The 27197-nt window shown below is 39.5% G+C and overlaps 1 protein-coding gene across 1 annotated transcript in view; it reads left to right on the top strand.

Annotated features, from left to right (window-relative positions):
* The window catches only part of arfgef3 (ARFGEF family member 3), a 70649-nt gene that overhangs the window by 23490 nt on the left and 19962 nt on the right, over nucleotides 1-27197 (top strand). Inside the window, exons 13-30 of the mRNA XM_084093294.1 lie at nucleotides 1175-1341; nucleotides 1463-1628; nucleotides 2278-2385; nucleotides 3467-3682; nucleotides 4007-4117; nucleotides 5185-5335; nucleotides 7662-7961; nucleotides 8309-8442; nucleotides 8865-9010; nucleotides 10181-10360; nucleotides 11018-11159; nucleotides 13425-13547; nucleotides 15705-15808; nucleotides 15952-16096; nucleotides 17539-17667; nucleotides 20607-20783; nucleotides 24093-24207; nucleotides 27048-27150. Of these exons, the coding sequence (XP_083949420.1) occupies nucleotides 1175-1341; nucleotides 1463-1628; nucleotides 2278-2385; nucleotides 3467-3682; nucleotides 4007-4117; nucleotides 5185-5335; nucleotides 7662-7961; nucleotides 8309-8442; nucleotides 8865-9010; nucleotides 10181-10360; nucleotides 11018-11159; nucleotides 13425-13547; nucleotides 15705-15808; nucleotides 15952-16096; nucleotides 17539-17667; nucleotides 20607-20783; nucleotides 24093-24207; nucleotides 27048-27150 (2717 nt within the window). The remainder of the gene's footprint in view (nucleotides 1-1174; nucleotides 1342-1462; nucleotides 1629-2277; nucleotides 2386-3466; nucleotides 3683-4006; nucleotides 4118-5184; nucleotides 5336-7661; nucleotides 7962-8308; nucleotides 8443-8864; nucleotides 9011-10180; nucleotides 10361-11017; nucleotides 11160-13424; nucleotides 13548-15704; nucleotides 15809-15951; nucleotides 16097-17538; nucleotides 17668-20606; nucleotides 20784-24092; nucleotides 24208-27047; nucleotides 27151-27197) is intronic.

The raw sequence follows: 27197 nt of genomic DNA, 5'->3' as shown, positions 1-27197 counted from the left end.
TTGCAAAATTATACTCAGGCCGCGTTGGTTGACGTATAAGAGTAGCTATTCTTACTGCATAAAATAAAATGCCCAAGAATTATAGTTACCTGACCGCAATCTAACCCTGCCTAAGAGTCTCACACGGAGTCGAACAACGTCTCGTTCCTTTTTGAACACTATCACTTGGGAAGAAGGTTGGTAGTGCTCCACTAACCTGCTGTGCAGCAATAACTAAACAGACTCCAGACAATGCCTTCGAATATGCTTTAATCACAAGAGATTTCAGAGAGAATCCCACCAGCAAAAATAATACAACAGTTTTTATAAAATAGGAGCATAGCAAAGGTGACCTGATTTATTGGGCTACACAATTTTTCTCCAATAGGATTGGTTCTTATTTAGCAACCCTTCCCCATACTAGGTAGAAGCTTGACTTTGTTACTATGAGTTTATAAATATGGATATCTGTCTAGTTTTATTTCCCCTTTTGTTATATTTGGAGATGATTCACAAACACACTGACTGACTTTGACCAAAGTGTTTGGAAACATTATTTTAGGTTTCAAAAGCATAAGAAAGAATTGCAAGAAAGAATTATGATTTAGTTTTAAATACAGTTTACTATTTTATTTTAAAAATCCAATCACACTTCCTATAAAGTGGAGTCTATATATTTTTATCAGGTTCATTTTGATAAAAATGACACAATATAACATTAAGATTACATGCACAGAGTTTTTACTGTTATAAAAACACAGATTTGTGAGCATTAGCAGAACTGAAGGTGACAGAATTAACATGAAAACACATGATCATTGTCATTGGTGAATCTGGCCAGTCTTGAAACAGCAGATGTGTCGTCGTCAGAGCTATGGTTATTGGCCTATGCCAAAATGGCCAAATATCAGTAGTTTTTTATTCAGCCTGGGTAATTTCCCCCTTAAAGGGTTAGTTCACCCAAAAACAAAAATTCTATCATTATTTACTTACCCTCATGTCATTCCAAACCCATACGACTTGCGTTATATAAGATTAAATAATATCGAGGTATAATTTAGGCTATTACTCACATAAACATTGATCAACACACATACATAGTGCTCATCAAATCTGGTAAAAAGAAGCTCAAACATGCTTGAATGGATGTAAATTAGATGGCAATATGATGTTATTATGTGGTCTTATTCTCCAGGTGGGGTTCATTCTCCAGGTTTCGAGGGCAGTGAAAACCTGAATTGTCAGGCTCTGATGAATGCGGATGGATTGTACCTGGTTTCCTATTATGCTTTACTGCTCAACCTCAAACTGTGCTGCTGTGACTTCTACCACAGGAAACCCATGTGTGCTCTGGTGTCTTTGGTACTCCTGAAAACCTGCTTTAATTTACCATACATTTGAAATATCTCTGAATTAACAGAAGGCCGGCCCACACAATCTGATGGTGATGTTGAATGAGCTGTGTGTATGTGTGTGTGTGCAGAAGGAGTTTGTGCGTCAGATCCAGAGCAGTGGTGTTCTGGTGGTTCTGTCTCAGGCCTGGATCGAGGAGCTCTATAACCAGGTTTTAGAGAGAAACCTCCTGGGAGAGGCGGGATACTGGGGCTCGGCTGAGGAGCAGTCCTTACCTCTCATCACCATGCTCACTGGTAATACTCCTTTGTGTGTTATGAACTGTAGAGGTCTCAGATGAGCAATTATTGTTTCAAATCCTTGGTGTGAAGGATTAAATGTATAACATATACAATCAAACAAAAATGTATTCAGACACCTTCAACATTTCTCACATTATCACAGTTTATTCGCTATAGTTTAGAAGATGGTAAGAAAATATGACAAGAACTCAGAGTTATCAAATCAGTTGATATTTCACTGGTTTTGGCCATCCTTCTGTTAGACTGTCTCACAGATGAATTATGTTGAATATCTGTCAATTTAAGTACACAATTAGATAATACCAATTTAGGTCAACCAATTACCAAGCGATGCTTCATTTTGGTCAGTCTGTGTGCAAAAAGAGCATTAGCAATTAAAGAAAAAACACTTAAGCAAAACATGCTCAGGTAAAGTGTCTGAATAATATTTGGTCCCATATTTTTATACATGTAACTGGTAGTCACTGTATGAAGAATATTTGTGTATAATATGTCACAGTTTACTTTATTTTGCTATACTCACTTACATAAATGAACTTTAGTGTTGTGCACCCACTAGTAAAAAAATATCAAAAATTATATCCGGTGTCTGAATAATTTTTGGTCTGACTGTATATTATATTTGTGTATGGTGAATTGTCAGATATTGATGGACTGGGCAGCAGTGCTATTGGTGGTCAGCTGATCAGAAAGGCCTCAACACAGTCGCCCTTTACCTGTGACAAGAATGGCAGTGACAACTTGGTGGCAGGTACAGCATAAATGCATATCCACACACACATTCGTAAAGAGGTTACAGAGGTTTCTTTTCTTTGTCAGCTCTCAAAACAAATGCACTTGTGTAGTTGATCTGACATTTGATATGATGAACTATTAAAACTATTTTAAACATCTTTTTCTTTTTTTGCATAATTAAAGGGTTAGTTCAACCCAAAATTAAAATTCTGTCAGTAATTACTCCAAACCTGTACGACCTTCGTTCATCTTCGGAACACAAACGATATTTTTGATGAAATACGAGAGCTTTCTGACCCCTCCATGGACAGCAATGCAACGGCCACTTGCAAGGCCCAGAAAGGTAGTAAAGACATCGTTAAAATAGTCCATGTGTACAGTCGTTCAACCTTAATGTTATGAAGCAACGAGAATACTTTTAGTGCATAAAAAAAGAAAAGAAAGAAGAAACGACGTCTCTTACACTGTTTCTGTTGTATCCACACTATAGCGCTTCCCTGTTCTACATCAGAACGCTGACGCCAATTGCCGACGCTGTTCACGTGAGCACCATGACACATGCGTGAGCCGGCCAAAATGAGTCGACGTTCTGACGTAGAATATACAACATAAACAGCAATAAACAGCAGAGACTGACAATAAAGTCGGAAAATCCATGTGCCTAGTCATGTTGTGTATTTCAAAAAGAAGAGGGGGCCAAGCACCGAACCCTGAGGTACTCCGGTGGTTAGTCGATGTGACTTAGACACTAAGATACCCTGAAACATCTACTTGTAATGACTCAAACCAGTGCAATCTTTGGATATCCAGTAAAGAGAGGAAGGACTAGCAGATCTAGTGATTTATTTTGTATTAAGTCTATGGAAAAGTCCAGCAGAAATAGTATGCATAATCTTCAGTGACGGATGGCAAGGTAGTCTGCACTTGTAGCCTGACTAATTACTATCTCGGATGTTGTTCTCTCTCATATGAAGAGGATAGATGAGAATGTCTTAAAGTTTGTGAGAATCTGAATCCATGGAGAAATTGTCAGATCACAAGCTTTGACAACACAGGGTCAAGCAGTCATTCCCTCATCATGGCCTCGTTTCTTACAGGTGTGGTATTTGCCCGCTTTATCCTGACCGGCTGCTGGAAAAACCTGATCGACACGCTGTCCATGCCGCTCACAGGGCGCATGGCGGGAAGCTCTAGGGGTCTCGCCTTTATTCTAGGAGCCGAGGGAGTTAAAGAGCAAACTCAGAGGGAGAGAGACACCATCTGCCTCAGCCTGGATGGTCTGCGCAAGGCTGCGGCTCTCAGCTGTGCTCTGGGTAACATCACATTCATTCATTTTTATTTCTTTTTATACAAGTTTCTGCTTCCTTTATATCTTCAGACATACATCTGTAAAAAAATATGTAGGTAGTTAAAGCCTTTTGAAAGACTTGGAGACAGAAACATCTTGTTGTAGATGCTCTGCCTGACTTATGTATTGATTTACTTATTTAATTTTATTTAATTTTAAATTTGCCTGTGTGTTTATTTGATTTGATTTTAAATTTGCCTGTGTGTTTTCTATATATGTATGGATGAATGTTATTTGTTAAACCCACGTGAGTTGTCCCACTGCTGGCCCTTAATTCTCTGTCATTTAGGTGTGGCTGCCAACTGTGCCTCAGCTCTTGCCCAGATGGCAGCAGCGTCATGTGTTCAGGAGGAGAAAGAGGAGAAAGAAGTGGGGGAGACTGGAGATGCCATTGCTCAAGGTACTTGCGCACATTTAACATGATCGATACTGCATTCAGAGTCATGTGAAGGAATGCTATGATAACATACTTGTATTTAGTCCATTACTGTGTACCATTTGTTCATTGCCTGATACTGTGCAGCATATGTACAATGTTTTTTGCATAAATGGTTGGGATAAACTGGAAGCGAAACAAAATGTATTGCCAGTATTCATGCTTGCATAGAGCCGCTGGCATTGATGGTGTGGGAAAGGGAACACAATCGTTTTGATCAAAACAAATTTGTATTACTTCCTTACAAGTTCCTTATAATTCTCATAACATTAATATTGTAGTGAGACTATCTCAAGCCCAACATATTGTTTACTTGGTAATACTTCACAATAAGGTCTCATTTGTTAACATTAGTTAAAGGAATAGTTCACTTAAAAAGGAAAATTCTGTCATCATTTACTCACCCTTAAGTTGTTTCAAACCTGTATGAGTTTCTTTCTTCTGCTGAACACAGTTGATGGACCCAATTGACTTCTCTAGTAGGAAAAAAATATTATGGAAGTCAATGGGGTCCATCAACTGTTTGGTTACTGACATTCTTCAAAATATCTTCTTTTGTGTTCAGCAGAAGAAAGAAACTCATACAGGTTTGAAACACCTTGAGGGTGAGTAATTGATCACAGAATTTCAAATTTAAGTGAACTATTCCTACAGCATTTATTCATCTTTGTTAATGTTAGTTAATAAAATGTTCATGTTCATTGTAGTTCACAGTGCATTGAAATGTAATGTTAGGAATATTATCTAAGATTAACAAATGCTGTAGAAGTATTCATCATTAGTTCATGTTAATTAATGTAGTTAACTAATGTTAACAAATGAAACCTTACTGTAAAGTGTTAACGTTTAATTTAACAAATGAGTAAATGCCCTATTTGTATATGTGAGTGCATTGGTGATCATTATTAGTGAGTTATTAATAGCTGAATTAACAGTTCATTCAAATATTGAACTTACTAACCTCAGATCATCAGTTACTTCAAACCCTATTGCACTTATGTTTAATGATCTTGCATGTGTCTGTGTTGCAGTAAAGCAGCGTGTTGAACAGAAACTAGAGCAGATGGGCCGCTGTCAGGGCGTGAGGCTTCACACAGCTCATGTGCTCTGCATGGACGCTATACTCAATGTGGGGCTGGAGATGGGCAGCCATAACCATGACTGCTGGCCTCACGTGTTCAGGTAAAACACTCACAAATCAGTTCTTTGGGAACCAGGATCTGATCTTACTGTCCAGTCTTTAGTAAAGTAATAACATTGATTTTAGGCCTGTCCCCAGATTAAAATAATTCATTATAATAACTCATTAATTGTAATCTGACATTTTGAAATTACTCAAATTTGCAAATTTCCTTTCAAACTGTAGTAATGCATTCAGTTCATCTTTTAAGGAAAGAAACCGGTATATTATAACTATATATCTGTAGCAGCACTACTATGATGGTCTTCTCATTATTGATGTATTTCGCTCATGCTGTTGGTTGAGTTTTTCTCATGATTAAACGCTATAGACCTTATGCGCCAGAGAAACGAGGGCGCCGCCATCTTTAGAATATTGTCTTTGAACTTCCGTTTTTGCAGTTGCTCTGTATATGGCATTGCTGTCCAAGAGTAATTAGCTTTACTTAATGTAAAGTTAACGAAAGTTATCATGAGGACTGTGATGTTTAAAGCAGATGACTAAACAAATGTCAGTCGACCGGGAAGATATTAAAACGAGCTGTTCATTCATAAATACGCAAGATCGCTGTGAAAATACAGACCGGAAGTCAAAAGACAACGAGCGCAGCGCTGAAAAGGGGCGGAGCTACATAAGGTGTATATCGCAAAAAATCTACATGAGATTTTACTTTTAAATCAGTACATTACCGTGAATCAAGTCTAGCTATCCACTTCAGTGAATTTACTCCAATCATATTCACTCGCATGCTGTTTGTCATCTATCAAAATGTTTTAATAAAATCCAGTACTTTTGCAAAAGTCTTAGGCACATTAGTATTTTCACCCCAAAAATGGTTTTAAGTCAGTTATTTGAATCTTTTGCTGTAGTGTGTCAGTAGGAAATATTAGTTTACATTTCCAAATATTATTTTTGCCATTCATTTTTAATAATCCAGTGAGATATTTGAATGTTCAAGGAGTCTGACAACAGCCAGGATGATCTGATCTCACCATCATCGAGTCTGTCTGTGATTACATGAAGCAACAGAAAAAACGAAAGACTAAATCCAGTAGAACTGCGGGAAAATCTCCAAGACGCTTGAAGAAACCTTCCTGCAAAGCTACAGTACTGTGAAAAGTTTAATGCACTTGTGTTAAAATGCTGTAAAGTCATGTCTGTAAAAAATAATTTTGAAATTCTATTAACTAAATCAAATCATTATTTGGTGTAACGACCCTTTGCGTTTAAAACGGCTTTTGTCCAGGTACACTTGCGCATAGTTTTTCAGGTAGCTTTGCAGGAAGGTTTCTTCAAGCGTCTCGGAGACGTTCCCGCAGTTCTTCTGGATTTAGTCTGTCTCAGTTTTTTCTGTTTCTTCATGTAATCACAGACGGACTCGATGATGGTGAGATCAGATCATACCGGCTGTTTGTCAGACTCCTTGTGCATACACAAATCTCACTGGATTATTACAATTAATGAATGTTTGGAAATGTAAACAGATATTTCCTACTGAAATACTACAGCAAAATATATAAATAACTGTCTTAAAACCATTTCTTTAGGGCGAAAATACTAGCGTGCCTAAGACTTGCACAGTACTATATTTAGGTAAATATTGCTGTTTATTTAAATGCATTGTTATATTGGTGCATATGAATGAATACTGTATGTATTTTTTCTACTGTATTTTACTTGCGTTAAACATTCTAAATATACTGTACTTGCCTTTCAAGGCATTTTAGAGCAAATGCATAAATATAGAGTTATAGTATATCCGTGTTAAAATGTTTTAACGTATTTAAAGGTGCATTGTGTAATATTTAGGAGGATCTTTTTACATTAATGCAATATCATATACATGACTATGTTTTCAGTGGTGTATAAAGACCTTACATAATGAACCGTTATGTTTTTATTACCTTAGAATGAGCCATTTATATTCACACACACCGCGGGTCCCCTTACATCGACATGTTTCTACGGTGGCCCTGAACGGACAAACGTGTTTCGTCACTATGTTGTTCTTCGTGCAGAGAAGCGAGCTAAAGTCAGCGAATAAAACACAATGATGAGCAAGTAACAATAATATTCACAATAACATATCATTTAACTGAATAATTAAGTAAACATAATTTCTTAATTTATCTTTGTAAAGAAACCTCATTGCTGAACTGGCTACTCTCTGCTGTCTCAGACGATGACATCACTTCCTGTCGGCCACCGTAACTTCTGTTGGGTGCAATTCGCAACCTCACCACTAGATGCGGCTAAAAATTACACAGTGCACCTTTAAATTAGATCCAAAATCAAATAAGAAACTGAGTTTGTTTTAATATTCCTCAGAGTGATTGAGTATGTTAGTTCACTGGAGCACACACACTTCAGTGACGGCGGCTCGCAGCCTCCGATGGCCATCACACAGGCGGCGCAGGCCGTGGCCGTGGACCTGGAGCTGGAGCTGAGCGGAGAGGCCAGTCCAGAGCTGGAACTGGGTCTCAGCCATCCTGTTATCCAGCCGCTCTCCATCCAGGAGCTCCTGAGGGAAAGCAGTCGCGGGAAAGCCACGGACCTGCGGGGGGGCAGTCTGCTCACGGGCACCAGTGTGGCCAAAGCCGTCTGCACTCTGTCCACACAAGCGGACCGGTACCACAATAACATAATCATTTCTCCCCACCTTCATTTTTCCATTTGATTTTAGGTTAAGTGGAATATTTTATCAATAACATGGGATAATGTTAATTATACTGTGTGTAATCAGAATTAAAGGGATAGTTCACCCAGAAATGAAAATTAGCCCAAACCATCTGAGGTGTATATGACATTCTTCTTTCAGACAAATACAATCGGAGTTATGTTAAAAAATGTCCTGGCTCTTCCAAGCTTTATAATTAGTGTAAATGCCACGTTGTATATTATTTAACCATTAGTCCATCACTATTCCTCTCACATTTCTGCATGTTTAACATGTAATTGTTGTGAATGTCCTGCAGGCTGTTCGAGGATGCAGTCAGTAAACTCAACCTCGTGGGTCTCGTGGGTTTCCTGCATCAGCTCAGAAAAGCTTCACAGTCTCAACTGTTTGATTCGGTCACAGAAACCGGAGACTATTCCTTAGCCATGCCAGGTACACAAAGAATACTGAGTACACTTTCCACCAACAGAATACCATCATTTAGGCTACATTTTCAATGCAGTTACATGCAACTCTTTATTTTTATTTTTTATAAATATCTTTATTTATTTTTTTATGGTTATTGCTATAAAATAATGAAGTCAGAAATAATCAAGGTTTTCAGAACCGTATTCAGACAAGTTCCAGATTTTAGTATCAGAGTTGAAAAAAGGTTTTAGTCTCATATACAACTAATATAAAACTATTCGAAAACTATTCAGCTCACTTAATATTTAGTTTGACCTCCTGGAGTAAATGAACCAAATTTTCTGAAAGTTATGCATCTTATTTCACTAACGCTTGAAAAGGAACAACAATTTTTTAGGAGTTTTAAAACCAATTTTTTCCTTCACCTCATTGTGTTTTCATGAAAGGGGAGGCGAAGTCGACCCAGGACAAGCGCAGCGCCCTGCACCTGTTCCGGCTGGGAGAGGCCATGCTTCGCATCGTGAAGAGCAAGAGTCGACCTCTGCTGCACATGATGAGGGCCTGGAGTGTGGTGGCGCCACACCTGGTGGAGGTATAGACACAAACAACCCTCATGTGGATTATACATCCTTACGGCCCTATTTTAAGGATCTAAGCACATGGTCTAAAGTGCACTTAAGGCGAGTCCGAATCATCTTTTGCGAGTTTAAGGGCGGGAAAAATGTTCGTCGCGCCAGGCACATGGTCTAAAAGGGTGTCCCTATTCTCTTATATAGTAATGGGTGTGTTTTCAGACAAGCACGCCCATGGGCCACAGATGGGCGCAAATGCATTTGCTATTTAATCAACGTGGCGCAGGACGTGAAAATGAAAACTGCCGTCGGGCTGAAACTAGCAAAAGGACACATGCGTTGCGCCGGGTGTATGATAGGGCCCTTAGTGTTGCGATGAAATGGAAGTAGCATCACATCTTTTCTTCTGAATGTGACGTACATCCGAGCGTACCGGATTATCGCAAAAGAAAAAATGTAAGGCGGAGACTTGGTTCTGTGCATCGGTTGTTGATTGGATGTTGAGAAGTGGGCGTGGCACTCAAGTGGATGCAGATGAATGTGATGCGAGTTTTAAAGTCGGCATTAAGCGCAATGAATAAAAACAGAGAAATGCAAACTCAGAATATTATGCAAAACTGCAATAATTAAAGGCACACTATGCAGTTTCCGTTTTTGCGCCCCCTAGAGTCGCTGTGGAGTACTTGTATTTAACGTTACTGTCGTAAATACCACTCGCGCAGAGCCGTCTCTGCACTCTTCCGACCGCGCTTTCTTCGTTTTCTTCGTCGACTCTGCCATGATTCACGTCTGAAATGCGTGCTAGTGTCTTCCATAGAGGCTGCTTCATATGTTGTTGATGTATGTGACGTCGTGCCGTAAAGCAAGTCGTGATTCTCGCAAGATTTGTCGGGGCGCCACCTCTCAAACCTGCATTGCTGGTTTTGCCAGCAATCAAACCTGCATCCCATTTTTCTGTGATCTAGAGTGGCAGAACAGTTGAAAGGTTTGTTTGAGCTGCGCCCTCTACTGTACAGGAATGAATTTGTATTCACTTATTCATTTCACTTTTGGTGTGAAAGGGCCTTTACATTTGCCAAAAATAGAAGGTTTTTTTTTTTTTTTTAGTTATTAAAAAAACCAAGCAAGTCAAGCCCAAGTGAGGAAAAAAAAGAACGCAAATCCCTTTTCTTTGACTTTTTCCCCCACAGGCGGCCTGTCATAAAGAGCGCCACGTATCCCAGAAGGCCGTGTCCTTCATCCATGATGTTCTGATGGAGGTTTTGATCAGCTGGGCAGAACTGCCACACTTTCATTTTAATGAAGCTCTCTTCAGACCTTTTGAGCACATCATGCAGCTGGAGCTCTGCGACGAAGACGTCCAAGATCAGGTCTGACATTCTGATAAATCACATGACCACGCTGAAGGATGGCTTAAACAAACATCTAGCGTAGCATCAGTTCTGGCAGGTCACGTTAGTCAAGCTCGCATCAGTAACTCTCAGCTGATCCTCTACCTGTAGGAATACGACGCCTATCACTGTATTCATATATAAGCTCCTTCAGTATTATCAGCAGATATCGTGTTTCTCAGGAGCGAATTACCCTCCTCCCTCCCCAGCTCCTCCTCTCTCCCCAGCTCCTCCTCTCTCCCCAGCTCCTCCTCTCTCCCCAGCTCCTCCTCTCTCCCCAGCTCCTCCTCTCTCCCCAGCTCCTCCTCTCTCAGTCAGGATTTGGCCTTCTGATTCCCCTTGAATCAGACTAAATTCTCGAATTATGTTGTACATTAAAATCTTGAATTAATGATATCTGCAGTACATTCTTGTTGGTTCTGTTCTGTTTACCCTAAGGGGGGTTATTGCTCTTATTCATGCTAGACTGCATGGATGCGCAGGGAGTTCTTGCCCAGAACAGAATCGTACCGCCAATCCAAACTCCTCTGCTAACTGTCAATCGTATTTGACGATAGTGGTCCTGACAGAACTGTCTAAGCGTGTGGTAAACCCTATAGTGTGTTAATGGCAGCATCTGTCTGTTATGGCACACAGGTGATAACATCCATTGGAGAGCTGGTGGAGATGTGTTCAGCTCAGATCCAGTCCGGCTGGAGGCCGCTGTTCAGTGCTCTCAGAACCGTGCATGGAAACAAGACGGATATGAAGGATTACCTGATAGGAGAATATTCTATGGGTCTGTGAAGTTTACTTTATTGTTAGTTATTTGTGCAAAGAATTTTTTTTTTTCTGATTTTGTTTTTATATATCCTGCATTAATGGTAAACATGCATTATAGGGGTTTTACCTCACTGTGTTCTTGTATGGCGCAAACCCTCTTAACTTTAGCATTTTTATATATATATATATATATATATATATATATATATATACACACACAATTTTATATCAATAAGCGTCAATCACAGCATTATGATAAGAGTCGTCATGCATATTTCTACAGCACATTTAGATGAAAACAACAAACATGCATTTATAAAGATAGTTTGATAGTTACATTTATTTATAATATTACCTGAATATTAGGGCTGCAACTAACGATTATTTTGATAATCGATTAATCGGGCGATTATTTTTACGATTAATCGATTAATCGGTTTATGTACTTATATTTTAGTTTTGCCCATTTTTTTCCAAGTAAATTATTAACAAAGGGTCCTTATCATTCAATATAGACTTTTTAGAGATTTTAACCATTTTGCATTGTCATATCCTCATCAAAAACATACTTGGAGTTGTGTTTTATTATGTGTTAGTAATCCTTTGTCGAACTCTTCTGCTATCAAAACACTGACCCATACGTACTCTAGCAAATTTCACAAGGAGACTTCAAATGTTTTCACCATGGCAGTCATTAGGGCTCCTAAAGTAGTTTAATAACATCCCGAACAAAGCTTATTAAGAAATCTTGCAGAACATATTTTCACGAAGAATAAGAATAAAGACTACAGTTGCAGTAAATTGCATTTTATTTTATTTTTTCCTGTAAACACACAGCTTATACCTGGGAAACAGCTTTATAGCTTATGCTGTGAAATCAATCAGAAAGTTGAAAGTAGCTTTTTTTTTGGTAAATTTATGGTAAACTTTCGTTCCTACCAAAACATTAGTTCTGAGAAAAAATAATGAATTGCAGAGTTTAACCATCATAGAGTTAAAGTGTATCATTTGCTTGTGACAAGTCCAGTCAGTTTAACAGAGAGCCCCGGCCGCGCGCGCGCACTCACCCGAGCGCTGTCTTGCTCTCTCTCTCTCCCTCGCGCATATTAATCAAAATCAATTGATACGATGGTATCGGAAAAAAAAACTCTCCAGTGATGAAATGTTTTCTTTGTTGACAAATCTTGTGCGATATCCTAAACTGCCGAATGCTGCTTCGTTCGATTAGTTTTATCTTCCGCTTTTTTCTTTTTCTTTCTCGAGCTTACTCCACTGCCGCCTGCCTCCGCCATCTCGCTGAATGCTGCAGAGACGCTGTGCGGGAAGCACGTGACATAAAACAAGGCCAGCTATTGGCTATTCGCTACTTCTCCTGCTCTACTGGCTGAGTAAAACCTCCGGTGGCTCATTACTGCCACACTTTGGTCACCGCAGATTTAAAATATGCACGAAATGAGCCGCTTATGGCAAATAAAAGTTATTTAGCAACTAATCGATGACTAAATTAGTTGACAACTATTTTAATAATCGATTTTAATCGATTAAATCGATTAGTTGTTTCAGCTCTACTGAATATACAATTATTTCAAGTAATATTGTTCATTAGCATAACTATAGGCTTTTGATTGCACAGCAAATTTGCGCGGTTAATAAAGACTTCACGGTTACAGGTGTGTATTTTGCAACAGCTTTAACGGCAGCTTATGCAATAATAGTTTAGGGGCGGGGCTATGTGTTTGTCCAGCCAGTGGAAGATAGGGAAAGTTTGAACATTTTAATTTTTGTACAACTTTATTTGGTGCCAACAGTGTGGGAGAAATATGTACAGTAACTTTACTATGTAATTTGGTTTTTCATGATAAAAAAAATTCATCTTCTAAACCAGGGGTCACCAAACTCGGTCCTGGAGGGCCGCTGTCCTGCAGAGTTTAGCTCCAACCCCAATTAAACACTCCTGAACCAGCTAATCAAGGTCTCACTAGGCATACTAGAAACTTTCAGGCAAGTGTGTTGGACCTGGTTGGAGCTAAACTCTGCATGACAGCGGCCCTGCAGGACTGAATTTGGTGACCCCTGTTCTAAACCAATTATTTTCCCAAATACACTGATAAACCTATAACAATGATTAATATTGTAGAGCATACATTCACCGTGCTTGTTACATCAGAAAAGTATCTCCGCTCCGGCTACTGTGGCGTGTGTGTGTGTGTGTGTGGAGTGAGAGTAGCGTGCAGCTGAATCAATCTGAAATGCATTTCTGCTTCATTCTGTCTATATGCAGGGAAGTCCCAGGCGCCTGTGTTTGATGTCTTTGAAGCCTTCATTAACACGGACAACATTCAGGTGTTTGCCAACGCGGCCACTGACTACATCATGTGCCTTATGAAGTTTGTGAAAGGTTTAGGTGAGCTGCTCTTTTAAACAGTGTGTTTTGCTCCGATTGATTACCAGATAATTGTTCACATTAAAGCTGCAGTCCGTAACTTTTTTGGGTTAAAAATTATCCAAAATAATTTGAGCAAGTACATAACCAGCCAGTGCAACCGGCCCATGCGAAAACAAGAATAAATATCGGAAAGGCATTAAATGTAGTCATGCAATGCTGATGTTGTTAACATTAACAATTTGAGAACAAAGTATAATTTGCACGGTTTGACGTGATATGATAAGCGATCGTTAGATTTAATCAGCGCGATTTTTCTGCAATGCTTTTTTACCCTTAGTTGGTCAGAACAAAAGTGGATGTTACTTGTTCAGACGACATTTTCCGGTGAAAATTCTTATATTGGTCATACTTCCAAAAAGTAGAATCTGTGATTGCGAATAACAGTATCCGCACATTCTCCTCAAAACATTGGATCCGTGCCGAGGCACAACCCACGTAAAGTTGATAATTCCGCGAATAACTGCAATTGCAGATTTCGAACAGAGATGGCGACAAAGAGGAAAAACTACGGACTGCAGCTTTAAATTAGAAATGCACTTTATATTAGATATTGTTCGACTTCGACTGATATGGATTATTTTACATTTACGATAACCTATTGTTTTAATTATTGTTTTAGTCCTTATTTTTGATAGACATATTTGATACAAAACCATGAAACTTCAAATCTTGTGCATTTCTCATGATGGTTAATGTACATTTTTACAAACAAGCATTAAAAATTAAAGCATTATGTTTCCTGTTGAACACATAGTGGTGTAATGACATTGGTTTGACATTGAGTGCTATTCTTAAAGATATTATATATTAAAAACCAATAACTGATTAAGTAGAAAAATGGAAAGAAAATGGAATATGGGAAAAATAAAAATGCAAACTGATTATGAGTCTATATTATGGAAGCTTGTTTCCACCACAGAATAAAAAATAGATGCATAAAAAGGTAATTGTGACTTTTTATCTCAGAATAGCGTTATAAAGTCAGAATTGCGAGATATAAACTCACATTTGCGAGAAATAAACTTGCAATTCTGACTTTTTGTCTTGCAATTGTGAGTTTTCATCTCACAATTCAGACTTTATTTCTCAGAATTGCGTGTTATAAATTCAGAATTGCAAGATTTAAACTCGCAATTGCAAGACAAAAAGTCAGAATTGCAAGTTTATTTCTCGCAATTCTGACTTTATACACTACTGGTCAAAAGTTTTAGATCGGTAAGATTTTTTATGTTTTTAAAAGAAGTCTTTTCTGCTCACCAAGGCTGCATTTATTTGATAAATAATAATAAAAATAATAAAAAATAAACAGTATTATTGTGAAATATTATGACAATTTAAAATGACTGTTTTCTATTTTAATATATTTTAAAATGTAATTTATTCCTGTGATCAAAGCTGAATTTTCAGCATCATTACTCCAGTCTTCAGTGTCACATGATCCTTCAGAAATCACTCTAATATGCAGATTTTATGCTCAAAAAACATTCATTATTATTTTCAATGTTGAAAACAGTTGTGTACAATTTTTTTTTCAAAATTCTTTGATGAATAGAAAGTTCAAAAGAACAGCATTTATTTAAAATAGAATATTTTCTAACATTATACATGTCTTTACTGTAACTTTTGATCAGTTTAACTCGTCCTTGATGAATAAAAGTATTGATTTATTTTATTTCTTTCCCCCAAAAATAAAAATAAAATTCTTACTGACCAAACTTTTGAAGGGTAGTGTTTAATGTTACAGAAGCTTTCCATTTCAGATAAATGCTGTTCTTTTGAACTTTCTATTCACATATATTCACATAGAAAACAGCTGTTTTAAATTGTAATAATATTTCACAATGTGACTGTTTTTGTTTGTATTTTTAATCAAATAAATTCAGCCTTGGTGAGCAGAAGAGACTTCTTTTAAAAACATTAACAATCTTACAGATCTAAAACTTTTGACCGGTAGTGTATATCTCGCAAATCGGAGAAATAAAGTCAGAATTGTGAGATGTAAACTCGCAATTGTGAGACAAAAAGTCGCAATTATCTTTTCCAATGTAATTCTGTGTGTGGAAATAAGCTTCGATACTATGCAGTGAATGAGACGTGCTGTGTGCTGATCTGTAGGAGAAGTGGACTATAAGGAGATCGGGGACTGTGTTCATGTCAGCGGCTTCAGCTCCACAGATCTGTGCCTGCCTGCACTGGACTATCTGAGGAAATGTTCACAGGTGGGAAAGATGAATGGATTTATGTCCGTGAACCATGTACACACTTTCAAACCTTTTTGTATTGTGGATTTGGGTCAAAGAATGATTTTTGTATGCAAAAAGAATAACATGTAGTTTGGTGTTTTTTATGGATTATTTTGCAGCTGCTTGCCAGAATCTATAAGATGCCATCCAAGCCGGTTTTCTTGGGCGCGCGTCTGGCCAGTCTCCCGATGAGGGCTCAGGAGAGATCCGTGAGCAGCGAGGAGGGCATGGACTGTGTTTTAGCAGAGTTTGACGACGATACAGGTCATTTATTTATTTCATTTTTGAGGTATCATTCATATCAAGAGTTGCAGTGATATGCATGATTGGGGTGTAACAACATATGTGACCCTGGATCACAAAACCAGTCACATGTCGCACGGGTATATTTGTGGCAATAGCCAACAATACATTGTATGGGTCAAAATTATCAGTTTTTCTTTTATGCCAAAAATCATTGGGATATTAAGTAAAGATCATGTTCCATGAAGATATTTTGTAAATTTCCTTCCTTCCATACAAAACATTTATTTTTGTGAGTGAATGCAGCACAATCGTGAACATAAATGGACAAATTTAAAGGAGATTTCCTCAATGTTTCGATTGTTTTGCACCCTCAGATTCCAGATTTTCAAATAGTTGCATCTCAGCCAAATATTGTCATGTCATAACAAACCATACATCAATGGAAAGCTTATTTATTCAGCTAACAGGTCTGATCCAGGTGTGTGTGTGTGTGTGTGTGTGCAGGTCTGATCCAGGTGTGTGTGTGTGTGTTCAGGTCTGATCCAGGTGTGTGTGTGTGTGTGTGTGTGTGTGCAGGTCTGATCCAGGTGTGTGTGTGTGTGTGTGTGCAGGTCTGATCCAGGTGTGTGTGTGTGCAGGTCTGATCCAGGTGTGTGTGTGTGTGTGTGTGTGCAGGTCTGATCCAGGTGTGTGTGTGTGTGTGTGTGCAGGTCTGATCCAGGTGTGTGTGTGTGTGTGTGCAGGTCTGATCCAGGTGTGTGTGTGTGTGTGTGTGTGTGTGTGTGCAGGTCTGATCCAGGTGTGTGTGTGTGTGTGTGTGTGTGTGTGCAGGTCTGATCCAGGTGTGTGTGTGTGCAGGTCTGATCCAGGTGTGTGTGTGTGTGTGTGTGCAGGTCTGATCCAGGTGTGTGTGTGTGTGCAGGTCTGATCCAGGTGTGTGTGTGTGTGTGTGTGTGTGTGTGTGCAGGTCTGATCCAGGTGTGTGTGTGTGTGTGTGTGTGTGTGTGTGTGTGTGTGTGCAGGTCTGATCCAGATGTGTGTGTGTGTGTGTGCAGGTCTGATCCAGGTGTGTGTGTGTGTGTGTGCAGGTCTGATCCAGGTGTGTGTGTGTGTGTGTGCAGGTCTGATCCAGGTGTGTGTGTGTGTGTGTGTGTGTGTGTGTGTGTGTGTGTGTAGGTCTGATCCAGGTGTGTGTGTGTGTGTGCAGGTCTGATCCAGGTGTGTGTGTGTGCAGGTCTGATCCAGGTGTGTGTGTGCAGGTCTGATCCAGATGTGTGTGTGTGTGTAGGTCTGATCCAGGTGTGTGTGTGTGTGCAGGTCTGATCCAGGTGTGTGTGTGTGCAGGTCTGATCCAGGTGTGTGTGTGCAGGTCTGATCCAGATGTGTGTGTGTGTGCAGGTCTGATCCAGGTGTGTGTGTGTGTGTGCAGGTCTGATCCAGGTGTGTGTGTGTGTGTGCAGGTCTGATCCAGGTGTGGATCCTCCTGTTGGAGCAGCTGACGGCAGCCGTGTCGAACTGTCCTCGGCAGCATCAGCCTCCGACACTCGAGCTGCTGTTTGAGCTTCTGCGGGAGGTCACACACATCCCAGGTAAACGCCTGTGAATATCACTACTCACACTTAGGGTTGGGCATCGAAAATCAGTTCCAATTCTGGAATCGATTACTTGAGGTCAGGAATCGGATACTTGTTATAATATTTAAATTTCGATTCCTCCTATTGATTCCTCTGGGAGCATTTCAATACGACTTTTCAAGCGCGAGACGACGCGTGCGCTGTTTTCTGTGCATCCAAAGCGCGCTCACAGAAAATGTGGTTTGCGAGCAGTTTTCAGTGTTTTCTGTGTAACTACACTGAGCAACTCTTAAAGTGACAGCAGCTGCCGTCTCTATAATACCACTAATCAAACAACAAAAGAGAGAAAATTCACTCGTTCTTGACTGAATAACTTTTGTAACTATATTTATAATGAATATTTTATTTATAAACTGCAGTGTTATTTTACATTTGATTACAGTTTCTGTACCTGAACACTGAAAATCTTAAAACACTGTTTATTTCAATCGAATCTTTGTTCAGTTGTATCTATTTGTTGCGATTTGTTAATTTTTTATTTGTTCTAGTTGAATTACTGAGTGTTTACTTGTCTTTAATAATGCTCTACATGTATATAAGTTAGGCTAGTTGTTTTTCTATGGTATTTTTTAAACCACAGGCAAACGTTATTTGCGTAAGTGTTCTTTAGCCTGTTGATTTTTGTTCATGATATTCAGCTATATTAAGACAGTTTTGCATTAAGACTAAATGTGAATGACATCTAAGTTTTTTTTTTTTTTTGCATTACTGGAATCGAAATTAGGAATCGATAAGCAGAATCAAAATAGGAATCAGAATCGTTAAAATTGAAACTATACCCAACCCTACTCACGATCCCACTGCTGCAGATCCAGAACCCACACTGGCTGCGTTTACATGCACCCAAATCATCCGCTAGTAATCTGATTGACGGTTCAGTCGGACTGAAAAGGCCTTCATGTAAACGCCTTAATCGATCTGATTGAGCTCGATCCCAATGAAATTTCGTTTGGATTGAAAGGCGTGGTTTATTCCTTTTCTAATCTGATCGAGAGAACATGTGAACACTTGATCGGACTGAAACCGAAACTGAAAGGACAGCGCATGTACAATGACGTTAATAGCGTAATGACGTATGATGCATGGAACGAGCTGTTATTCCTGTTGAATAAAGTGTCGTATAAACGAGTGTCCCGTCAGTCTATAATCCTCCTTTCACTGCGTCTGTGAAGTGGAGCAGGACAACGTCCCACCAGTGCTCGTTTCAGACTCTCATCCACAGACGACTGCGTGTTTTCTGCGTTATAAATATAAGCAGCGGCACAACGGTCCATGTACTCGTTGTCTCCAAATTATGACCAGAAATGGATAAATATTAATCCTGCTGTTTAAAACAAATAAAGAACCAATCTAGGAGAATGGTTATCATGCTCAAACTGCTGGAAACTCTGTATATTCGTGCAGTGTGCACATGCTAAAAAATCGAGCCCGATTTGAAGCTTGTGAAATATAAACACACACATTAACCCGATCACATGTTTAGCATTCATAGTAAGTAAGTAAGTAAGTAAAGTTTATTTCTAAAGCGCTTTTCACAGATAAAATCACAGAGCCTGGCCATTCCCTATTAAGTCCTATTGTACCGAATTTTGGTTGTAGTTCCACCAGAGTTCCACTGGGGGCGATCGCCCATGAGTGCAGAATGAATGGGAGTCTATGAAGCTAGACGGCTAAATTTGTCTCTCTAAAAACGGCACCCGATTGCCGTTGAGAAATCTCAGATTTGATTGTAGGTTTTGCAAGTTCAACATGGGTTATAGGTCGAAAGTTGAATGAACGAGTACTTATGTCCTTTCGATTTCTTACAGGTTGAGTTGTTGTTGCCCATAACACGCTAGCATTCTGCTAATGAACGCTGATTGGTCAGTGAAGGACTGATTACGACCAGAGATGCCGCTTGATGGCATCGTGTGTGTGTGTGTATTTTCGGCGTGGTCTTTTAAAACAACAAAACAAAAACTCTTCTAGCACGTGTATTTGCCTGTGTCAGCTGTGTTGTCGATGCCTCGAGAGAAAAGAAAGTGCAGAGCGTGAAAGCACCAAAGTGACTGAAGGACTGCTGTAAAGCAGTATCTCTGGTCGTAAGATGTGTATGACGTCATTGACATTTTAAAATACTTTTTAAAGCAAATAAGTGACTTTAAAAAATCTAACACCCAGCAATGTGTAATTTCTTTGCATCTCCTTTCGAATACAACATTCAAATTACTAGACAAAAAATTATATCCTGAGAAAAGTGGATTTTGAGGGGTATAGCGCCATAGACCTCCATTCATTCTGCACTCGTCCTGTGAGTGCCCTCATGTGGAGCCAGAGTGGAACTGCAACCAGTTCAGAAGCCGGAAGTGTACTGAGAGTGGAAGTTCTCCCCTTATTCTAGACATTCTCTGCGCCTATTTTGTATACCAAAACAATGGCCGCGCCAACGCCTACAACAACCATGCCTGACGAGGAGTTCGAAATCTACACTCCTGACAATTTGAAAAGCAACATGTGGCGCTACTTTGGGTTCCCTAAGAAACAGGGAAAAATCACGAGTAAGGACAAAGTGATGTGTAAAATATGTAGGACCAAACTCACATACCAGCAACATGAGAGGCCACCTTCTTCTGAAAACATCATTGCCTGTCTATTGACATTGACTGATACACTGCCCTCTGGTGGACAGAACATATACAACTTAAGTTTGATACCAATATAGGTCTTACTGAAGGCATTTAATGGTCAAAATATTATTAATAAATATTTGAATATTAATATTAATAAACAAACAAACTTCGAATATGATTTTTGGGCAAAAGTCAAAGCCCTAATCAAAATGAATTCAGTCCAATTGAAACAGAAGTTGTGCATGTAACCGTAGCCAGTGTGATGTTCCTCTTCCTCCTCCACAGGGCCTGGTTTTGCCATCTTCTCTGTCATCCAGCTGCTTCTCCCGGTCATGTCTCTGTGGCTCCAGCGAAGTCACGGCGAGCACTCGTACTGGGACATCGCAGCGGCAAACTTCAAGCACGCCATCGGACTGTCCTGTGAACTGGTGGTGGAGCACATTCACAGCTTCATACATTCAGGTAAAACTCTCAAATCAGTAATAGTTTTGCTGGATGCGGATTGTACTCAAGCTAAAGACGACTGTGACGTGCAGGAGTCGTACAGTACGCCCTCGTGAGTCTAATATATTGATGCTCAAACAAAGTGTGTATGTGCGCTCTCGACGCATTGATTGGACACATTTCACATTCACGTCGTTTCCACACACATTCAGGATAATGTTCTCATCTGTCATGTGTATGTTGCAGCCTGAGTTTATTCTGAATGGATCCGTGTACTGTAGGTTTATGCAGTCAGGTCAAGGCGTTCGTTTTAGGTTTTTATTTTTGGCGTCTCCATGTGGTCCTGTTCGGTATCTTGACTTTTCTAAAATTTAATAACATTATGCAAAAAATAATCAAATAGGCTTTATTTCTGTCAGGACCACTATCGTCAAATATGATTGACAATTACAGTTAGGATTGGTGGTATGGTTCTGTTCTGGGTAGGGATGTTAACCGATGACCGTTTAACCGATGGTTGACCGTATCGACGTTAACCGATCAAAGTTGTCGGTAGTCGGTTAAAAAAAAAAGTGATCTCTAAATTAGGCTATTATAGACAGTGGACTAAACGCTACTACAGTTAGCCATCTCATTCCAAGATCTTTTTGTGTGAAGTGAACATCCATCACACTCAATTTTTCATAACTCGCCTGTTTGTACTTAGTAAACCAATAAAAACATTTGGCGCGAGGTCACAGCGTTTGGGTTTGCGTAGTGTGTGTAGACCATTTCACCAAAAAGAATGACACAGATGTAAGTTGCAACTTGTGTGATCCAGTGCTTAAATACAGTAGTAGCACAGATTTGTCTAAAAATATCTATTATCTAAATATCGATAAAAAAACTATTGCGAAATGACGGCGTTTCCATTAACCGATGTTATGCGACTAAAACGTCCTTTTTTTCTCTCGCGATAAGTCATTCAAAAAATCACGGCAAAGGACGTTGGTAAGTTTATATATATCACAGCCACCGCATTAGACATTATTATTATTATTATTATTATTAATGGAAGGAGACGTGGCGTGTTATCCAAGCATTAATGGCAGGGAAAGACACTTATATACGAACGACACATATAAGGAGTTTATGGGTGTTTCGCCCTCATTTCTGCTCCGAGAAGGCTAATTATTGTTTATTTTATGAATTTAATCAAGATCTCTTTCTCGTATTCTGTCCAAACGATCCATGTAGGCTACTTTTGTGTCCATTCGTTTTTCCTTTTTTATTAACCCGTAATTGAAAAACGAAAAATGAACTGTTGTTGTCTTTTTAAAATGCAAAGTTGAACACCAAAATTTGAATTTGAACTGGCTTCACCAACTGCTGCGCAAAAAAAGTAAATATCGACGAATTTTCAGATTTTTATGACTTTTTGCCCCTTTATTAAACATTTAAAATATTCACAAATTAATATGGAAAACATGTCGATTTTACTGGTTTTCTAAGGCCAAATTAGAACCTGTAATTGATATTTTTCCCACAGTGCTGAATGAGAAGAGCCATTAATATTATTAATAAACTATTGTTTTCTAAGTGTCGGCTAAAATCACATCTCCATCTCCGCTGTTAAGCAGATGCGCTTAGAGAGAAATGCACCTTTCATACGGATTACATAATCAGAAGGTATTAGCTTTCGATTCGAATTGGTTCGTTTTAAAGTGGACATTTCAAGCTTTAGCCTACATAGGCTTTGTTTCAGTTCTCGCGCTCCAGTTTACGGAGATCATGAAAGTGCGTCTGATTGTTTTATTTTATTTTACCAGAGCACAACGTTTTCTTGTTATTGTGAGTTTACACAAATAAAAGTAGTTGAGAATAATGTATTATTATTTTCTGTATGACCAGAAATGATAGAGTATTTTAAGTTGTTTCCACTGTTGATAGGAAAATGCAAGTGTTCGCGCCTGCGCCTCCGTGTCATGCAGTGCGCGCTCCACACTCAGCTTTGTTCCTTTTTTGCATAAAAGCGTCTTATAAATATAGCCTATTAAATGTTATAATAAAATAATATAAAATTATTATTATTTGCGTAGCTATACATGGACCTCAAACACACCCCGTCTTCTAAGTCAGGTGACTGTAAATGCGCAAGAACTGTTTCCATTGCAGTTTTGCGAAATATTCCTTTTTCGAATTGCCTGAAAAACCACCTCATGCAAGCGTAAAATCTTTATTGCGAAAAACGGGAGTTTATGCGAAATTGACGTGTTTCCATTGTGCGCATTTTCAATTCGCAATTTCAATTTGCGAAATTTGAAGGGTAATGGAAACGCGGCTTATGATGTATCACCTGAAAACGCGACACCCGCAAGCCTCTTCGGGTGAGAAAGGTAGCCAAAGCCAACCTACCGTGTCATCTATGCAAGCTGGTAGGAAATGTGACAAACAGCGGGAGGCAGAGCGGCAGAGAGATGCGACAGAGTTGCGAAATTGCAGGCGTGGCTCGAAATGGCTGTTATTTCAAATAGCGAATATTTTAAACTAATCGGTTAACCGGTTTCAACCGGCTGATGAGGCTCGGTGGTCGGTCAAGAAAATGTTTAGTTTTCGCCATCCCTAGTTCTGGGCGAGAACTCCCTGCGCATCCATGCAGTCTAGCATGAATAAGAGCAATAACCCCCATCAGGGTAAACAGAACAGAACCAACAAGAATGTATTGCAGATATCATTAATTCAAGATTTTAATGTACAAGATAATTTGAGAATTTAGTCTGATTGAAAGGGGAATCAGAATACCAAACCCTGACTGAAGAGAGGAGGAGCTGGGGAGGGAGGAGGAGCTGGGGAGAGAGGAGGAGCTGGGGAGGGAGGAGGAGCTGGGGAGAGAGGAGGAGCTGGGGAGGGAGGAGGGTAATTCGCTCCTGAGAAACGCGATATCTGCTGATAATACTGAAGGAGCTTATATATGAATACAGTGATAGGCGTCGTATTCCTACAGGTATAGGATCAGCTGAGAGTCACTGATGCGAGCTTGACTAACGTGACCTGCCAGAACTGATGCTACATTTGATTTGCTTAATACAAAACCAGGGTTATTTAACATTATTTTAAACTAAAAATAAAATAGACAGTAAATAAACTGAAATAAAATGAAATGTAAAACAGGCGTTTGCTCTTGACCGGTTTCATGAGGTTCAGCCGACTAATACCTGATGTGTGCAATATGTGCCATGATATTTAATACAGATATGTACAGGAGTTTTAAGTTGGTGACGACTTTAAAGTGTGAAAATGGGATGTGTGTGTATAACTATAAATTGTATGACTTTATTTTTTTTGTAGATATTGGCTATGAGAATCTGATTAACCTGATGCTGAAGGATCTCTTCAAACTGCTGGTGTCCTGTGTGGCAGAACCAGCCGAGACCATCTCCAGAGTGGGCTGCTCCTGTATTAGGTGTGTGTGTGTGTGTGTGTGTGAGTGAGTGAGAATGTGTTTGTTTGTGAGTGAATGAATTTGTGTGTGTGTGAGTGAATGAGTTTGTTTGAGTGAGTGTGTGTGAGTGAGTGAGTGAGTGAGTAAGTGAGAATGCGTTTGTTTGTGAGTGAATGAATTTGTGTGTGAGTGAATGAGTTTGTTTGTGTGAGTGAGTGAGTGTGTATGTGTGAGTAAATGAATTTGTGTGTGTGTGTCTGTGAGAGTGAGTGTGTGTGAGTGAATGAGTTTGTTTGTGTGTGAGTGAGTGAGTGAGTGAGTGAGTGAGTGAGTGAGTGAGTGAGTGAGAATGCGTTTGTTTGTGAGTGAATGAATTTGTGTGTGTGTGTGAGTGAGTGAGTGAATGAGAATGCGTTTGTGAGTGAATGAATTTGTGTGTGTGTGAGTGAGTGAGTGAATGAGAATGCGTTTGTTTGTGAGTGAATTAATTTATGTGTGTGTGTGTGTGAGTGAATGAGTTTGTGTGAGTGAGTGAGTGAGTGAGTGAGTGAGAATGCGTTTGTGAGTGAATGAATTTGTGTGTGTGTGTGAGTGAGTGAGTGAGAATGCGTTTGTTTGTGAGTGAATGAATTTGTGTGAGTGAGTGAGTGAGTGAGTGTGTGTGAGTGAATGAGAATGCGTTTGTGAGTGAATGAATTTGTGTGTGTGTGAGTGAGTGAGAATGCGTTTGTGAGTGAATGAATTTGTGTGTGTGTGAGTGAGTGAGAATGCGTTTGTTTGTGAGTGAATGAATTTGTGTGAGTGAGTGAGTGAGTGTGTGAGTGAATGAGAATGCGTTTGTGAGTGAATGAATTTGTGTGTGTGAGTGAGTGAGAATTCGTTTGTGAGTGAATGAATTTGTGTGTGTGTGTGAGTGAGTGAGTTTGTTTGTGTGAGTGAGTGAGTGAGTGTGTATGTGTGAGTAAATGAATTTGTGTCTGTGAGAGTGAGTGTGTGTGTGTGTGTGAGTGAATGAGTTTGTTTGTGTGAGTGAGTGAGTGAGTGTGTATGTGTGAGTAAATGAATTTGTGAGTGTGTGTGTGTGTGTGTGTTTGTGTGTGTGAGTGAATGAGTTTGTTTGTGTGAGTGAGTGAGTGAGTGTGTATGTGTGAGTAAATGAATTTGTGTGTGTGTGTCTGTGAGAGTGAGTGTGTGTGAGTGAATGAGTTTGTTTGTGTGTGTGAGTGAGTGAGCGAGTGAGTGAGTGAGAATGCGTTTGTGAGTGAATGAATTTGTGTGTGTGAGTGAGTGAGAATGCGTTTGTTTGTGAGTGAATGAATTTGTGTGTGTGTGTGTGTGTGTGTGAGTGAATGAGTTTGTTTGTGTGAGTGAGAATGTGTTTGTGAGTGAATGAATTTGTGTGTGTGTGTGAGTGTGTGAGTGAGTGAGTGAATGAGAATGCGTTTGTGAGTGAATGAATTTGTGTGTATGTGTGTGAGTGAGTGAGAATGTGTTTGTGAGTGAATTAATTTGTGTGTGTGAGTGAGTGAGTGAGAATGCGTTTGTTTGTGAGTGAATGAATTTGTGCGTGTGTGAGTGAATGAGTTTGTTTGTGTGAGTGAGTGAGTGAGTGAGTGAGAATGTGTTTGTGAGTGAATGAATTTGTGTGTGTGTGTGTGTGTGAGTGAGTGAGTGAGAATGCGTTTGTTTGTGAGTGAATGAATTTGTGTGTGTGAGTGAGTGAGTGAGTGAATGAGAATGCGTTTGTGAGTGAATGAATTTGTGTGTGTGTGAGTGAGTGAGAATGCGTTTGTTTGTGAGTGAATGAATTTGTGTGTGTGTGTGAGTGAGTGAGTGTGAGTGAATGAGAATGCGTTTGTGAGTGAATGAATTTGTGTGTGTGTGTGTGTGTGTGAGTGAGTGAGAATGCGTTTGTTTGTGAGTGAATGAATTTGTGTGTGTGTGTGTGAGTGAGTGAGAATGCGTTTGTTTGTGAGTGAATTAATTTGTGTGTGTGTGAGTGAATGAGTTTGTTTGTGTGAGTGAGTGAGTTAGTGTGTATGTGTGAGTAAATTAATTTGTGTATGTGTGTCTGTGAGAGTGAGTGTGTGTGTGTGTGAGAGTGAATGAGTTTGTTTGTCTGAGTGAGTGAGTGAGTGAGTGAGTGAGTGTGTATGTGTGAGTAAATGAATTTGTGTCTGTGTGTGTGAGTGTGTGTGTGTGTTTGTGAGAGTGGCCTGGTAAACCCTACATTATGGGGACAAAATGTCCCCATAAGGATGGCAATATCCGAAATCCTTGTTCGTGTGGGGACATTTTTTGGTCCCCATGAGGAAAACGGCTTATAAATCATACTAAGTGATGTTTTTTTGAAAATGTAAAATTGCAGAAAGTTTTCTGTGAAGGGTAGGTTTAGGGATAGGGTTAGTGTAAGGGAATAGAATATACAGTTTGTACAGTATAAAAACCATTATGTCTATGGAAAGTCCCCATAAAACATGAAAACACAACATGTGTGTGTGTGTGTGTGTGTGTGAGTGAGTGTGTTCCAAAACATATTGAACTGCCTACATAGGCAGCATCGTAAGCATGCTCTTAATGCGAAAGATAGACAGCATGATTATTCTTTTGGACAGATTGTAAGGCAGCATCTTAAAAACCTGTCAAGCTCAGTGAGAAAGTCCATCCAAGCATCAGTAGCGTAAAGTCAAACTACTCAAATCACTCTACCGTGTGACAATCACTCATTCAAAACTCATTGAAGAAGGCTTGAAGTTACGCTGCAAAATATGATTAGATTAGTTCATTCTGTTTTTAGTTTATCATTAGTGTGTGTCTCCAGTGGATACACTGCGTTCTGATGTGTTGTGTGTGATTTCCAGGTATGTTCTGGTGAGCGCAGGGCCTGTCTTCACGGAGGAGATGTGGAGGTTAGCATGCTGTGCCCTGCAGGACGCTTTCTCTGCTACCCTGGAGCCTGTGAAGGTGACGCTCATAATCAGTGTTGGGGGAAGTTACTTTTAAAGTAATGC

This window comes from Abramis brama, assembly GCF_963993115.1.
Source record: "Abramis brama genome assembly, chromosome: 19".
Lineage (NCBI taxonomy): Eukaryota > Metazoa > Chordata > Actinopteri > Cypriniformes > Leuciscidae > Abramis > Abramis brama.
The sequence above is the reverse complement of the archived record's forward strand: the minus strand, read 5'-3'. Positions and strand labels throughout refer to the sequence as shown.